At 50.6% G+C, this 17402-nt stretch overlaps 1 protein-coding gene across 5 annotated transcripts in view; it reads right to left on the bottom strand.

Annotated features, from left to right (window-relative positions):
- The window catches only part of HM13 (histocompatibility minor 13), a 39381-nt gene extending 22549 nt beyond the window's left edge, over positions 1 to 16832 (bottom strand). For 3 of the 5 annotated variants that reach the window (XR_009604707.3, XM_060614549.3, XM_060614561.3), the window contains exons 1-3: positions 16537 to 16831; positions 7936 to 8034; positions 2360 to 2442 (exon numbers count right to left, since the gene is read on the bottom strand). Coding sequence is in view for 3 of the 5 variants with exons in the window: in XM_060614549.3 (XP_060470532.1) it covers positions 2360 to 2442; positions 7936 to 8034; positions 16537 to 16719 (365 nt within the window). In the remaining 2 variants the exon portion in view is untranslated. Of the gene's footprint in view, positions 1 to 2359; positions 2443 to 7935; positions 8035 to 16536 lie in introns of all 5 variants that reach the window. The other 2 variants (XR_009604706.3, XM_060614555.3) reach the window with 2 other exon arrangements.
- Between the last annotated feature and the right edge of the window lie 570 nt (positions 16833 to 17402).

The raw sequence follows: 17402 nt of genomic DNA, 5'->3' as shown, positions 1-17402 counted from the left end.
GCTTTCTAAATAACGTGATTAAATTATGCCCTCCACCCTTTTTGCTAAAATTATTTGCATCTGATCAGTTCTTTTCCCTGTAAATTTTCCAAAGCAATTTCTTTCATGCCACTGTTTTTGGTCCATATGCAATTTTTCAGAGGACAGCCCTGACCCTGTGCGGTGAACACCTTGCCTGTCCCTGGTCATCTGTTAGCCTTAGGACGTCGGATTTTCCCATGTGTCAAATACTGTGCCCTCAACTTTATCAAGAAAATGACTCCTCCGTGAAGTTTCGGTCACTGATGTAGTTTTTACTACACGCACTTCCATTTGCTGTTGGTTCTATTCCCGTCAGTAATTTCTAACAGTCAAAATCACGAATTAGTTAAAAGACAGACAGACAAAATATACTGGGTTCTCTCACTCTGAGGTGGGGGTTGGGCCACCAAGAGGCCTGGGAATCTCAAGCCTCTCAGATGCAGGGGTGGGATGGGTGAAAGGGGGGGAGGGCAATCCTAATCATCATGGGGAAGGAGGGGCCCCAGTGCCTGGAAGTGACTGCCCCCACCCCACCCCAGATCCATCAGATAGAAAGGTCTGCCCTTTGAGACCGGGTCTGCCTCTATCTTGCTGCTAGGTCCAAGTTACCTAGGTAGGTTCTCTGAGCCTTAATTTTAAGGACGGGGCTGGACTAAAGTTCTCATAAGATGGCCAGAACAAGATTTTGTGGGTAAAGGGTAGGTATAGTTGAAGACAACAATGAACTCAGTCAAAAGACCAGAGTTCAAGTATGCGACCCTGGGCCAGAAGCACAACTCACAGTGTGCCCAGCACCGAGCTCCAGGCAGGTGATAGATGTGGCTCGCTTGCTCCTTCCCACGCCCCAATGAGGAGGTGATGTAGTGCCTCTGTCTTATAGGTGAAGAAACTGATGCTCAGATGGCTTGAGAAACTTACACAAATCATGCAGCCGGCAGAGCCGGCCTTGGTCCCAGGACCAACTGTCTCTTGAACCCACGCTCCTGATTACCAACCACACTGTCCTGCCAGTGTGCCCAGAGGAGCAAAGCCAAACTCAAATGGCTTCCAATGCCTTTGGTGAGCAGGCCCTGCGCTTCCTCTCTAGCTTTCTCTCTGACTACTGTGGAAAGATCCTGACTGTGCCTTCACTGCATACAGACCTTCCAGCTCCTGGCTTCCCCCTCTCCTTCACACCTCTTCCAGGTTTCCTACCCTTCAAAGTTGACTACAAATTGAGTTCCTTCCTTCTGGGAACTTCCTGGTCTGCTGGCCACCTCATGGTCAGTGGTTCTCAACCTGAGGCTGTACCACCCCAAGGGATCAGGTGAAAACAGCTGGGGATGCTTTTGTAGTCTCAAGCTAGGGGATGGGCGGGGGACACAACTCCCATTCGGTAAGCAGGGCTAGGGATGCCAAATGTTTACAACAAACGGAGAACTGGCCTGTCCACAACGTTAACAGCAGCACCCCCTGAGGGCCTCTGGCCTAGGTCCTTCATCCCCACAGAACGGACATAAGCACGTGGCAGTCTTAGCAGGCTGGCAGTGAGAAGATGGGCTTCTGGGGTCACCCAGACCTGGATTTGAATCTTGGCTCTGCTGCTTATCCAATGTGTGATCCTAGCCAATTCCTTAATCTCTTTGAGCTTCAGTTTCTGAAGATAACATGGGATTAAAAGCAACAGCTAACCTCATAAAGTGACCTGGCAGATGAGCACAGGTAATAATGGCAACGACAGTTAAGTCACCGGACACATCAGGTGCCAGATGCTACGCGAAAAGCTTTCCACACGACCCACGAGGAAGGTTCCGTTATTTTCCTCCACGTTCAGGTGAGGAAATTGAGGCCAGAGAGATTAAATACCTGGCCCAAAGCCACAGGGCTATTAAGTAGCAGAGTCTGGATTCAAATTCAGGTAATCAAATTCCAGAGCCTGCACTCTTCTCACTATACTGCCTCTCTCTCATTATGAAATAAGATCACGTGGGAGAAGCCGGGCTCAGTGCTTGGTGCACAACAGCCTACAACACCTGGCAGGTGGCACTGGTATTCCCCACCTCAGCACCGTGACGACTGACATCACGTTACTGCTCACAAATTAACTTTCCCAACAACCGTGCTGGTGGGAAACACCCACTGGATACTCTTATGACTCCTTGTAAGGAAACGGTGCCCCCAGAGGTTAAGGTTCTTGTTCTAGGTCATCCACGGTGTAACACAGGGGAAAGGTGCCCTTGGGTTTTACAGCCAGGATTCAAACCTGGCTCTGAATGACGCCAAAGGTCATGTTCTCATCCAAGACCCTGTACTGGTTCCTGAGAAAGCTGCTTCAAATGTTGCAGAGATGCCTTCTGACCTGATGGTGTGGGACAGGGCCAGGATCCCCAGCACGAAGAAATACATGGACAGCAAGAGGTTGATGTACTCCTGGGAAAATATCTGAGGCAGAAATAAAAAAAGAAACAGGAAGTCAGGGTTGCCAGTGGCTAGGAGGAAACCAGAGTCCCCGCTTCTCTTCTCCAGGCTGGTCTCACCCGCTGGAGTTAGGGAACGGTGTCAGGAAGAATCTCAGGGAGTGCTAGGGGCCTTCTAGCTCCTGTGGCTATAGAGAAGAAGGGAGGAACCTCAGGTCCCCAGATGCACTCGCAAAGGAGTCTGTACTTTCGGGCTTGGTGGCCCCGCTATCGGGGGACAGGCAATAGATTTGTGCTCAGCGTCCTCGGGTGGGAATCACGGGGGAGGACAGTCTGGAGTGCAGAGTCCCAAGGCAGTCATCTGAACCTCAGAATGACCTCTTCCAAGTTTCCTTCTCCTTGCCCAAATATCTAGGGAGCCCCCTACGGCGGCCACCAACGCCCCAAGCACACTAGTTACAAGTCACTCGTGCCTTGCTTCATCCTCTACGTTATGTGCTTCTGGATGACTCCTCCCATGGTGATGGCTGGAAGTTATGACAGCAGGCCCTGACTTCGGCTTCTCGGCCTTACTGTCAAGCTCTCTTTCACCGTGTTCCGAAGCCAGCTGTCACTGTTGTGAATTCAGGAGTCTGGGAAGCCTCTGCCATCTCACTCCATGTTCTCCGCACCCTCTGCTGAGTTTGTTTTTAGGAGGGTTTGTAGCCGTGGTATGGGGCACCAGGCACTCGCAAGGAGGCTGTTACGGAATCTGTCTAAACGCCTGTCTCCCCTCGCTGCTCCCCTACTTCAAGCCTCGCTTTCATAAGCTCGAGACTCATACGCTCCCTCCGGCCCTCACCACCCCCGACGGTCACTGCGGACCTTCTCAGCTGCGGCTCAAACCACACTGTTCTCCTTCTACTTGCTGTGGCCACAGTGGCCCTTCTGCGGGGCCTTGTTGGCGTCACAGCCCCGGCACAGTTAGCCAGCCTGTGCACACGCTCTTCTCTCCTCGCCTAGGCCACTCTTCCCTCTTTAGCTCTCAGCTCGGAGCAGCTCTCCTGGGTACAACCACCCCTCATCAATTCAGCTCACATTTACTGATTGCCTACTATGCACACGGCATCATGAGAGCCCCTGGGGATACAGCAAGGAATGAGGCCTACAAGTCCCTGCCCTCGTGGAGTTCATGAGCCAAAGAATCCCAAAAGAAACAAATATGCACTATATTTTATCAGGGGGTAATGCTGCTCAGAAAAGCAGGGCCGGGCAAGGAGACAGAGAGAAGAGGGGAGAGCTGCTCCTGTAGACAAGTGGCCAGGGAAAGCCTCCCAATGGGAAGATATTTCTGTTGTTCAGGAGTAGAACCTTAACGAAGCAAGAGAGCTGCTGTGAGGATACTGGAGGGCCGGGGGGCAGGCAGGGGAAGCATTTGGGGCAGAGGTGAGGGTGAGCGCAAAGGTCCTGAGGTGGGTACGTTGCTTATGTGTGTGGGGAACAGTGAGGGCCTGTGAGCTTGGAGCCGAAGGAGTAATGGGATGGTGTATCAGGAGATGAAGCTGGGAAGGTAAGAGGGAGAGAAACCCTGCAGGGCCACGAGAAAAAGTGGATTCTTCTGGGTGAGGCAGGCTGGTATTGGAGGCTGAGGGCAGGGCTATGGCTTGATCTGACGGCGTGAGAGGATCCCATGCTGCTGTGTGGAAGACGGACTCCACAGGGCAAAGGTGGAAGCAGACAGCCTGGTGAGGAGGGCACTGCATAGTCTGGCGGATGGAGGATGGTGCCCTCAGCTGGGGGACGGAGGGAAGGGATGAGCAGCAGTCAGATTCCAGATCTGTTCTGGACCGGCAGAAGCGGAGGTGCTGCTGTCTGAGATGGGGGGTGCAGGGGTGGGTTGGGGGCAGGAGCAGGTTCCCGCTAGCTAGGCTGGCTCTTCCGTGCTTCCCTGGTGCCACAGACCTTGCCCCTGCGATGCTTCCCGGGACCGTCACTTCACATTTATCGATGTGATTTGACTGGTGTCCACCTCCACCAATTAATAAGAAGCTCCTCGAGGGCAGGGATGGGTCAGCTGTTTTTCTCACTCTGGGCCTTGTACATAGCAGGCACTCAATAAATGTTTGCAGAATGAATAGATAAGCAAAGCAGTGGCCTATAATGTGACTAGGAAAAGAAAAGGCCCCATGGACATATTCCATGGCATGTGGGCCGTGTTTTAGAAGATGCGGCATAACCTCTTGGCAGCGTTCCTTTCACGTGGGCCCTTGGCGAAACCTCTCTGGCTGCAACTCTGAGCTACCCAGTGGGCTTGACTGTGCGGCCTGTGAATGGTGCACCAGGTCTGGCTTTCTTTGTGCTTTAGCTGTTAGAAACTCAGAGCCACACGGGTTTCAGAGTCACTCTGACAAGAATACAAGTCTTTCAAGTTTAGAGCCTGGGGTCAGGGTGTGGTCCTTACCCAAGGCTTTGTTTTCTCCTGTTTTAATTTTCTCCTTCACCCCAATTTCTTCCTTTACTTTTTTTCCTTACACTGTTGGGTATAATTTTTATAAGCTGCCTCGAATAATCAGTTTTGAATGAGGTGAGGAGAAGATAAATTTTAGGATATTGAAAAACATTACAAATTCTCTCTGTCCCACCCGGCAGGAGAGGAGGAAAGGGGCTGAGGGCTACCACCGTTTGGCAAACCACTCCACAAGCTGCCAGCCCAGAGTTTGGTGAGAATCCGCTGGCTGTGTTGTCCAGCTGCCTCTCAGAAATCTCAGTATGGGCCCTCTAGAGACCTGGGCAAGAGGTATGCTGTGTCCTCTGCCACAAGGCAGGCTGGGGCTTACCTACCTGGAGAGGGGGAGAGGCTGAGCATCCAGTGCTTTAAAGAAAAATGCCCATGCCTTCACTTGCCAGAAATTTCTCTCAGAGGGAACCTGGCTGAAGGAAAGAATCCTAAGTAGTAAAAACGTTAGAAGGTCTTGAGGCAAGGGCTTGGGTATATATCCCTGGCACTCAGCACGGCAGAGACTTGAGAATTATCTGCCAAAAGCCAAGTTGGGGGCAATGGGCTGGATGTAGAGACAGCCACAGAGCGCTCTCAAAACTATAGGGGCTGGGGCGCCTGAGTGGTTCAGTCGGTTAGGCGTCCGACTTCGGCTCAGGCCATGATCTCACGGTTTGTGAGTTCGAGCCCCGTGTCAGGCTCTGGACTGACAGCTCAGAGCCTGGAGCCTGCTTCGGGTTCTGTGTCTCCCTCTGTCTGCCCCTCCGCTGACTGCACTCTGTCTCTTGCATTGTCTCAAAAATAAAATAAAATAAGAACATTAAAAAAAAAAAAAAAAAAAAAAAAAGAAGTATAGCGGGGAGAGAAAGCATACAGGGAGATGTACCACACAGTTCTATTTAGGGAAGTTAGACTCTCGGCACACACAGATATACTAACACCGTACATTTTATAAGGAGACACACATCTGAGGACATAAAGCAAACGCATCAGAGCGGGTGCTGCTCGTGGAGAGGGAGATGAGGTGGGAAATGGAGGCAGGCACTAGGGGTGAAGGGGAGCCTGGCACAGACGCATGATCGTGGGCTGTGAACCAAAGCAGAGAATAAATTCAACTCTTCACCCGAGGTCCAGGAAAAAAAAACCATCAGTCAATACCTAACGTTATTTGATGCACTCTTATTTTTAAGAGTAAAAACTGGGATGGCCTCTTCTGTTTAAAGTGAGGGGGATGTTGGAGGTGAGCTGTGGGGAATCTGCTTGTGGGGGTATCCTGAAACCGTTAAGAAGTGCAGTTCTGATCCAACAACGAGGGAGCGATGGAACAGCAAACCGGTGTTAAAAATTATGTTTCTGACTCACTCACAGACTGGGAAAGAATTCGGATACTGCTCCATGCACGTGAAAGTACAGGGGAGTCAGCATACTCCTAACTGTTAGAGGCAATGTAAATGAGTGCAGTCTTTTCGGAGGGATCTGGCACTATCTATTCAAATGACAAGTGGAGGTGGTATGTGACCTGCTTCTCCCGCTGCAGATACACTTGAGAATACGGGCCGGGCCAAAATACTGTGCGTGATGTTCACACGGCCCTGCGGTGATAGCCCAGCATTAGATATCCCTCAGGGCCACCTCCGTAAAATACAACCACAAGCAGCTGCTAAAAAGAATGAGGTAGATGTGACTTTTGCCGATACAAAAATATCTCCGTGGTAAGAACCCTTTATCTGACACAGATCTATGCTTTTAAATTTTCACATAAACGTAGATCTACGCGTATGACTCACAAGACGCTACGCTAGGGAGAAGCTTATGGCTCACTGACACCTTCCCTTAGACTGAAAACAGTGTTTTAACCATCTACGTGTATTTTTAAAATGTAAATTAGGGGCGCCTGGGTGGCTCAGTCGGTTAAGCGCCTGACTTCAGCTCAGGTCATGATCTCGCAGTCTGTGAGTTCGAGCCCCGCGTCGGGCTCTGGGCTGACAGCTCAGAGCCTGGAGCCTGCTTTGGGTTCTGTGTCTCCCTCTTTCTCTGCCCCTCCCGCACTGTTCTCTCGCTCTCAAGAATAAAAAAACATTTAAAAATGAAAACATGTCTTAAATGTAAATTAAAAGTCCTTCTTGAGGAACTTTCAGTGACCAGGACAAAAGCACGTGTGACGCAGCACTACCGCAAAACCAAAAGACACACCGCTTCGGTTACAAGAGGATGATTAATTACGTTAAAAGCGTGGGTGTTAAAAGCCTGGAAGGAGACCTGCCCAAATGTTAACAGCGATCGTCACCTCTGCGTATTCTTCCCTCTCTTGATATCTTCCCCTCCCTTTAAGTTTTCCGCAGATACCACTGCTTTCACAGTCGGGAGATACTACGTGCTGCGTTAAAAAAAACACGGAAGCGTAAGAAGAGTTTGAGGTCACGTGAGTGAATGCCCATGACGTAATTAGTGGGGAGGGAAAGCAGCAGCTACGCAAGTGAGTACGCCGGCCGCGCGGCCACAGCGACGGACAACCACGCACCGGGAAGACAGAACAAGGACACACCTCCAAAGGGAATCTGTGATTGTCTCTGGTGGTGGGGTTTTGGATGACTGCTGTTTTCCCCTTTTTACTTTTCTGTGTTTTCCAGGTTTTCAACACTGAGCCTGTGTAACTTTTATTGGGAAAATAAACCTCGGTAAATTAAAAAAAAAAAAAAAGAAAGAAAGAAAAAAAAAGAAGAAGGCAATTAGTAGGGCAGAGGCGTGGCGGAGACACAAGCTACACACCCCGTCCCAGCATGAACACGACAGTGCAACCAAAACAGCGTCGTGAAAACAAAACACAAGAGCTACGTGGAGAAGAGAAATAAAGACCATGGGAATGAGTTCCAAACACTGTCAGTGGTTATCTCTACGGAGTCGGTCTAGGGGTGAATGATTAATGGTTTTCCCCCTGCTCTGTATTTTCTACAAATGAACATGCATGTCCCCTGTGATGGGAAAAACAAAACAAAACAAAGTTATTGAAACCAAATGACACACAGGTGGCAAAGGACTTACTTTGAAAAAGAGATAGAGCCCCAAAAGCGTGCAGCTGGCGATGATGGGGAACCGGGCGGCGTCCCGGCTGGTGATAGTCTCAGGCATGTCCGAGGCGTTCTGGAGCAGACAAGAAAGGTGGCTGTGAGCAGGGGTTGTGGTTCGGGCCTCCAAAGGCCACAGCTCATTCACCTCCTTCCCCTCCACGTCTTCTGGACCCAAGACTTGTCCGTGTGACAAAGACGGTCTGGAGCAAGATGGTCTACCCTGCCGTTTTGCCATTGGGGAGATCTGGACCCCGACAGGGACAGTCCAGGGAGGACACGGGGCACATGTGGCCCATCTGGGGAGAAGGGTGACAACGAGAGCAGTTCCAGTATATGATAACCGAGAGAAAAAACCCTGGAAACTGGTAACACGAGAGTAGTCCTAGACCTCGTGAGAACTATTCCCAATTTCCTTCTGGAGGGATGAATTTTTTATCCAATAGGTACGAGTAGAAACAAATCAACAACAGCCGCGGACACCGTATGTGGGAAGACACCAACTGTAAGAAGCAAATCTGGACAATACTTAAACTTAAGGAATCTGACTGGGAAAAGTGAATCTGGTAAGAGTAAAAGCCACAATTAAATCTACAATGGCAGATGCCATAGTTGGCGACAGTGCGATTTGGGTGAAGAGATGACAGAGGATAAATATTTACGTGAAAAAAAACCTGAATGTAGTCAAAATAATGTCAGTACTTTAAAAATGGAAAAAAATGAAAGTAGGGCAACAGTGCAGCACAGGGATTGTATCAGCTTCATAGAATTCCTGCCAGAAAACGTTCTAATGAAAATCCATCAATGGTAGTAGAATTCTGGTTTAAATTTATAGTAAAAAGACACAGAGTCAACAGCTTTCAAGATCATCATGCTCTCCATGCCCTCTCTGCTAGGCAGGATCCTCAGTCCTCAAGGACCTGACCAATGTCCCTGCCACCAACCTTTCCCAGATTTCCCACCACGCTAAGCCTACTCCCCCCAAGGCAATTCCTATTATATGTGTAATTCTATTTATAACCTAGCTACCTGAAGTCCTAGCAATGCCAGATGAGACTTCTGCCCATGTCGAAGCGAAGTTCTCTCATCACAATGCCCGAGAGTCCACCATCACCACATCTGTCCTATGAGTAAGGTACCAGCACGCCTGGGACAAGGGATCATGTTCAGCTGTAGAGGCTCATTAATTTTTTGGCTCACAGCTGCCTCTTAAAAACCAACAGGACAAAACATGCTCAAGGGGAAGTTGCCCAGAGAGGGAAGATTTTGGCTTAGGCAGGCCTTCTGCTCAAGGATGGAAGGAAAGTTGCAGGAGGGGAAGGTGAGGGGGGCAGAGAGCAGCAAGCCCGTTAAATGGTTATGAGATGGAGATGGGGGGGTGGGGGAACGGGGATGCACATACACTGTAGGTTTCAGTATACACTGGTCCAGCCTTTTGAGGAGGACGACTTAGCAGTTGCATCAAACTGTAATTTGCACATGTCCAAGGACAGAGAAGGTTCACAGAGCAGGAACCACCTAAAGCTTTTAATCGCAGGTATACATGTTCACCCTCACTTTTTTTTTTTTTTTTTTATTTATTTTTGGGACAGAGAGAGACAGAGCATGAACGGGGGAGGGGCAGAGAGAGAGGGAGACACAGAATCGGAAACAGGCTCCAGGCTCCGAGCCATCAGCCCAGAGCCTGACGCGGGGCTCGAACTCACGGACCGTGAGATCGTGACCTGGCTGAAGTCGGACGCTTAACCGACTGCGCCACCCAGGCGCCCCTCACCCTCACTTTTTTAATAAGAGAAACTTGAAATGAAGTACACAGAGATTCCATTTTTCATCTATCAGAATGGCAAAGGTCCCCATGCTGACTAACAGGTGGAGCTGGTAAGGCTGTGGGGAAACAGGGCCTGACCCACAGTGCCTTCAGGAGGGTAAATCGGTCTTCCTGCAGAAAGCATGTTGGCAATATTTGTCAACACCATAAATGCGGATGCCTGGGTAGCTCAGTTGCTTGGTGGTCCGACTGTGGCTTAGGTCATGATCTCACAGTTCGTGAGTTCGAGTCCCGCATCGGACTCTACACTGGCAGTGCTGAGCCTGCTTGGGATTCTCTCTCTCTCTCTCTCTCTCTCTAAATAAATAAATAAACTTAAAAAAAAAAAAAAACAACAAATGCACATACCTTTGACCAAGCAATTCCACTGCTGGGAATTTTTCCTACAGATAAGTCACACACCTGCAAATGACGCATGTAAAGCATGGCCAAGGTATGCAGTGCTCTATTAATAGCTTGCTGGGTGACTGTGGCAAGTCCTTGTTCTCTGAGCCTCAGCTTACCCATCTGTCAAACAGGAGCACAATCTCTAGGTTTATTTACCTCTAAAAGGGCCAAAAGACTTCAACGAAATGAGATGGGATGTGAAATAGCAAACTGTAAAGTACCATGACTGCATGAGGAGCCATGATGGTCAGGGAGAGGTGAGTGGGAGGCACTTCACCAAACCCCAACACGCATGACTGAGGTGGGCTAGGCACTGGGCTGGGAGGGAGACCCTTGTCTCCGGAGCCCCCGGGGGCAGCTCTGCTGGGAGGTGGGGAGTGGGGCAGATGAGTGGTACTGACAGAGAGAGGCAGGGCTCTCTCCCTCCTTCTCCCCTGGCCCTAGGTTTCTGCTTTGGGCAGCAGTGTGCTAGGGGGGGCTTGGGAAAATTCCTCCACAAATCCAGAGCATGTCCCCTGTAGCAGGAGCTTAGGCACAAACATAAATTAGACAGCTGCTGATCTCAGAGAGTTCACAGGCAGGCGGGCCAAGACCCTGCTGTGTAAACAGAGTATCACAATACAATGTGACACGTGACAAAGTAAGATGTATACCGGTGTGATACCCAGCACGAGTGCCACATGGTTGAGAGAAGGTTCTGACGTCAAAAAGCCCAGCCCGACTTCCAGTTCTGCCTCTTCTCAGCTGTGAGACCCAGGAATGTCATTTTCTCTCTCAAAGCCTCGATTTGCTCATCCTGTGTGAGCTTCAGGATTCTATGACTTTTGCACTGGAAATACTTAGTGTTGTGCCTTGAGCTATCACACAAGCTGTCTAGACTCTCTGTAAGATGATGGTGGTGGTGGTGGTGGTGGTGGTGGTGTAGAAGGGAATCACATGAAAGCAGGGCAAGGCCCTGAAGGTCAAGCGCAGGGTCTGGTATGGGGCAGGAGCGAGATAAATGCTGAATTGAAGAATCCGCTCTGTGTACAAGGTAGGGAACAAGGCAGAGGGAGCTGCAGGTGCAGAACACATGGGACTCTGGCCTCACCTACAAACCGGTGTTATGGCTCATTTCCACATATTCCTTTTAATTCGGCCCAGTGACCTGGGTGGGGAGAGGCTTAAAATTACTTGATAACAAGCCAAGGTGGGACACATGCTCCACTATACAGAGGAACCTGGTCTCCTTGGTGGGTGACTGTGTAAATACCCATGCTGCAATGCTGGGTCTGAATGGGAGACTGGAAATGTGACAACAACAGTAATAAGCATAACATTTACAGACAGCTTTCTAGCTGCCAAGCACTGTTCTAGGTGCTTTACGTGATTTCATCTTCGCAAAAACTCTATGAGGCAGGTGTTTTTAAGAGCTCCACTTTACAGATGAGGAAACAGGGGCTCAAGGAGGTGAAGCAACTTGCTTAAGGTCACACGGCTGGTGAGTGGTAGAGCTAGGATTCAAACTGAGGCAGTCTGGTTCTAGTGTGCCAACTCTTAGCTCCTACTTCCTAGATGACCTCTACCTTCCCTACCTGGAAATTCCTGCTGGAAAGCGGTGACAGGATGCTCAGGGGGCCTGTGGCAATAAAACAGTTGACCTTCACCATTACAAAAATACAAAAGGTTATGAGGATTCTCCATCAGTTCAATGTGGATTTTTAAGCCAGACGCTCTTGTGCAAACACAATAGCTCCCGAAACGCAAAACGTAATTAGAGAATATGTGTGTGTGTGTGTCGGGGGGGGGAAGCTGACACAAATAGGAGAAATAAATTTAGCTTCCAGTGACATTCTGGACGTTCAGTTAGCAGGGCAGAAGCAAAAGTAGTGAGGGAAGACAGATGCCCAACCTCAAGTCATTGGCTCGGCCTGAGCTCTGGGAGTACTGCTTCCAGGCCATGCCCTAGAAATGATCTGGGATTTGTGGACCATTGTGTTCCTCTGACACCCCAGCTGGAGACCCCAGGGTCTCTTCTCCTTTCCACTACACTCACTCATTCACGTCACCACAACTCTGCTTCATAGGCGTTTCTAGCACTACCCACTCCAATCCTGTGCCCCACTTGAGTCTTTACCATGACCACCTCACCAGCCTCCTTCCTCTCCTCTCTCCCGCCCATCACTGACCCTGCCAGGAGCACTTTCTGAAGCCTAGGCTTGACTGTATCATATACGTACCTGGCTCAGAAAGCCCTGGAGACTGGACTATCACACAGCCATCACCCAGGAATTGAGGTCACTGCCGGTGGGGGTGTAAAACTTATACAACCTCTATGGTTCAAATGTGGTAAAATCCATCTAAGTCAAACATGCACATAGCCTGTGACCCAGCAGATCGATTAAAAAAAAAAAAAAATCATCCCACAAACACAGACAAGTGTCAAGTAACAAATGTATTAGATTAATTTCAGCACCGTTTGTAATAGTAAAAGACTGACACCCGTCTGAACGACCAGTGGAGGACTCTAAATTGCACTTGAGCACACATCAGAATTGCCAGGAGGGCTTGTGAAAACAGGCTGCCAGGCCCACCTTTGGTTCTAATTCAGAATCTACATTTCTAATAAGTTCCCAGGTGATGCTGCCGCTGCTGGTCTAGGAAACCACATTTTGAAAACCAGTGCTCTAAACAAACTGTGGGACACAGGTAGGCTACTATGTAGCTGTTAAAGAACATGACCACTCCGTATGTACTGACGTATTTGATCTCCAGCATATATTTGGTGAAAAGAGCAAGGTGCAAAAAAGAGAGTACTTATAACAACATAGAAGTTATACAACAAAGACGGGGGAAAGCATATGCTTATTTATTTATTTGTAAAGGCACAGAATTTGTTGGATGGACAGCCAAGAAACAGGTAAAGGGGGCTGCCTCTGGGGAGGGAAAATGGCTAGCGGGGGTGGGTGGGGGGTTTTCACCATGTGCCCCTCTGCGCCTTTGGAAATCTATGCCACAAGCATGCATTACTCACCCTCCCCACCATAAAATGAGGCAGATCTGCATGTACTGACATAGAAAAATGACCAAGACATAGGGCTAAAGCAGGAAAAAAAAATCAAATTGCAGAGCAGTAAGTACTGTAAAATCCCACTGTTGTAAAAATAAACCTATGTACGTGTATACACATAGGCACATGCATAATACATTTGTATACACACAGGACAAGTTCTGGAAGATTACACACCAAACAGCTAACTGGGTTCCTTCGAGGAGTGGCACTGAGGAGGTTTTTCCTTTATACTTCTGCACGGCTTTACAAGCGCCAGTGTGTGGTCGCTTTGTTAACTATGAAGATGAACTGCTCTGTTGCCTTCAGGATGCTGTCGCCCAGGAAGGCTGCAGGCTGCCTGAGCATCTTCTTGTCACGATCTCCCAGCCCCTGCCCCAGCTCACATCACAGTGCTCACTGCCTCCCTGAACACACTCCGTGGTGCCACGCCTCCCTCTCTCCTGTTCTGCCTGCTGAACTTGCGCCCATCCGTGTAAAGGCAGCTGTGCTCTCCTCTGGAAGGCATGTCAGGATTCGGTTTAGGCGGCTGCTCACACATCTGTTTCTCTATGGGGACTAAGCTCCAGGAGGGCAGGTCCTGGCCTTCGTTGTCCCAGCACCCCTGGTACCCAGCCCGGGGCCTGGCACACAGCAGGAGCCCAGTCCAGTTGGCTGAGGGGCTCCTCTGAGTTACAGGCCAAGAGCCTCTGAAGCAATCTGATCCCCAGCTATTGCCTGGGCTGGGATCTGCTCCCTTCTGGGAACACAGGTCTCTGACAGGGATGGGCACCCCTCTCAGGCTGCTCCTCCCATGGCTACTTCTTCCCAACACACTCCTGGATGCTCCACCTTCTTCTCCCCATGATTTCACAATTTGCTCTGCCTGTTATGGACAACTTGGCTCCCGGGAGAACTCTGTCCTCACATGCCCTCTCTCAGCTGGCTTTAAGGTCTAACACTGGTGGGAAATCAAAACTCCTGGGCCCCCACACTAACTTTTCTCTCTCCTTGCCACATGACCAGGGAAACATGAGTCAGGGTAGAAAAAGGGAGCTGTTTGGCTTTTTTTTTTTTTTTTTCCTCCCCTAGGCCCAAATGCCACTTGTGTGGGTCTTTGGAGGCACCTGGACTAGATCTAGCAACACCTAGTTCTGTCCCTAATTGGCAGAGGGATCATGAGAAGTCATTTCTCTGACTCTCAGTTTCTTTCTCTGTACCACAGGGAAAATAAAACTGGCTCCGTCTGTCCCATTCAGTTCCTGGGAGAAGCAAAGACGGTGAAGGCTCTGTACCTCTCAGAATATCCTAGTTATCGGTGGTGGGTCTGGCTGCCAGCGATTTCATGCGGCTTTCTAACTCCCCTACCCTGCAGGAGATGGTGGCGGAGGTATTTAGAGGCTACGGTGGATCGAAAGCTCCCTTCTATGCACACCCTCTGTGCCTGCCACACCAGACCTTCCACCACCTCCTAAACTGCTTCATACAGCTCCTTACCTGGTTTCCTCTGCCTAGAATGTCTTCTAGCTGAAATTCTACCTCTGCATCAAGGCTCAAGCCCAGCTCCAGCACAAAGTCTCTCTGCCCTGCCTCAGGTGTGCTCCAACTTTCTCCCTAAACTCTGCAGCACGACTGTACTGCAATCACATAACTAGCTATTCCTTCTCCATTCAGGCACCTAAAGCCCTTGGTGACAGAGCTCTGACCGATTCATTTTTGCAGCATGCCCCCCCAACAACAGTGGAGGTTCAGGAAATTCTGTTGTCAGTAACGTGTTTTCTTAAGAGATTAGTGATCCTTGTGGAGGAGACACCAAGGAGAATTACTCAGTTTTGGGAGCCCCTCAGATCAGCTCACGCCATGCCACCTTCACTTTCCTTTGTCCTGGTCTATTTCAGCACCCCCCGCCTCCCGCCCCACACAAGTGTCTGCCCAAAAGGCATGGCAGGGAGGCTGAAAGCCATCTGAACTCTGCTTAGAAGAGGCAGAATGGAAAGGCAGGCAAATGGGGCCACCTATGCCCTGCCTGACGACTCCCCTTTGTGTTTGTCCACAGAAGGAGCTAACAGCAGGTTCTCTGATCGTGGGGAAGGAAGGTGCCAGCCCTCAAGTTGGGTAATGTTTTGAGAACCCAGGCTTGAGCGGTTTCCGAAGTGGCAGCTGCTTTGTGGACCTGCCCTCTTTGGGTAAGACAGCTTCCGCTTAGGTTCAATTTCAGGTTTGGGCCAGGGAGGAGTTACAGATCAGGAGGGGAGAGGGTGCCAGGAAGTGAGAAGCCACCGGTGTAATGGGCTGGAGAGAGCTTAATACAGGGAAGAAGGGTGAGGGGAGGAAGTCAGGGGGTGGAAGGTGCCAGGGTCCTCTTAGGTATCCAATGGGACATATACTGAGGAAGGTCAGAAGTGGATCTGGCCTAGTCTAAGAGAGGCCCATAGCGGCTTAGTTCCTCAGCAGGTAAGCCAAAGTTGGTGGAGAGACTGTTTTAGGGAGCACAGGAAGAAAAGCTACTTTGACGTAGGGTCTGGGTTCAGCCCAGGACAGGTCCAAGGTAGGAGGTGTCTACCAGTCAGGGAGAGCAAACCAGCAAAAGAAGGGTCTATGCCTGGTAAAAAAGAGAAGTGCTATGGAGTCAGGCTCTGAGGGGCTAGCTGCGTGGAAGTGGTTTGAGAGGTGATGCAAAAAATTGGGGCCTCAGCTGCGGCTATATCCTTGGGTTAATTTTTTTTGAGGCAGTGCAGGGGCCTGATCTGGGCGTTCTAGGAAAGCGCACTGCGGTTCACAGATTCCAGTTAGGCAGGTGTCACAGCTTAGGGATGGACCTGGATCCTAGAACTTGCCCTAGGGTGGGTGAGGCAGAGTTCCTAACGGAGGAATGACAAGGGATTGTACCACTCAGTTGTCAGGACCAGCGCCCCATCAGGTACAGATTGGGGTTGACCCAGAGCCCAAGATGAGGTGTCCCATATGGGATGGGCAGCCAGAGCAGAGGGTGCGGCCGATCTGCCTGGGTCCAGTAGGCTCAGAACAATACATGCCCGAGTCGCATGTGAGGCTGACAGTGTTTGCAGCATGATGCACGGAGAGGGAGGGATGTGTCAGGGTCCGACTGCGGGTAGAAGCCAGTCCCCTATCTGGGAAGGTGTCAGATCCCGGGACACCTAAGGCCAGCTCCCGGATGTGGTGGGGAAGCGGTGGTGATCCAAGCTGGGAAAGGTCAGTGTCCGGGGAGAGGTAGTGTCTGTCCCGTGTAGGGCGGGTGGGGGAAGGATCCGCGTCAGTCACGTCCCGGAGAGGAGGTGGAAAGCGAGCGCGGCTTTGCCTCCGACCCGACCTACCTTGCCGCGGGCGCAGCGCACGGAGCGAAGGGCGCCGAAGAAGATGGGCAGCAGCGCCATGAGCAGGAGGCTGCCGTAGGCCAGCGCGATGCCCTCGGGCGTGGAAGGCGGCCGCGCCGTGCCGTTGGCTGCGCCGCCCGCCTCGGCGCTGCCGTTGTGCGGGTCGCTGAGGGCCGAGTCCATGGCGACGCTGCGCTCGGGGTCCGACTCCAGCTCCGGCCGCCGCAGCAGAGACGCAGACAGGAAGACAGGCGCTGCAGGGAAAAGCCACGTTCCCTTAAAGAAACAGGAAGTGACGTGCCCCGCTTGCCGGCCCGCGCCGCGCACGCGTGCGCGTTCACGTCTCCCCGCCCGCGCGCCCTCTAATGGAAGCGGAGGGCCGGGCGACCAGTTGCCAAGCAACTCGCGAGTGGTCGGGAAAGGAACACTGGACCGCTGCGGTGGGCATCCATCCGGAGAGAGAGACCTGAGGAGCCCATGCTCCGGTGCTCGCCGGCTTCCTTGATCCCAGGCTGTTCTGCTCCCTACAAGTCCTCATCCGAATAACTGAGAATTTGTTTCTGCATGCATCATTCATCCAATATTGAATCTTTGCATCGCTCCTTAAGTATTTGAATATCCCGTTATATGCCAGACGCCGTCCTAGGCTCTGGGCACACAGGGAGAATACAGGCAAAAGTCCGTCCCTATACTCATGAGGGTTGTTGCATTTTTAGTGCAGTGGTAGGGGGAGGTGTTGGGAAAACAATAAATAAAATGAGCAAAATAAAATATGAAGCGTGTAGGATGTTAGTGTGTAGTTGTGTGTTCCATAGCATGTTAAGGGACATAAACAGTTCATAGATATCTCCCTCTCTAGGAATCTA

This window comes from Panthera onca, chromosome A3 (assembly GCF_046562875.1).
Source record: "Panthera onca isolate mPanOnc1 chromosome A3, mPanOnc1 haplotype 2, whole genome shotgun sequence".
NCBI classification, from domain to species: Eukaryota; Metazoa; Chordata; class Mammalia; order Carnivora; family Felidae; genus Panthera; species Panthera onca.
This window is presented reverse-complemented; position numbering and strand designations above follow the sequence as displayed.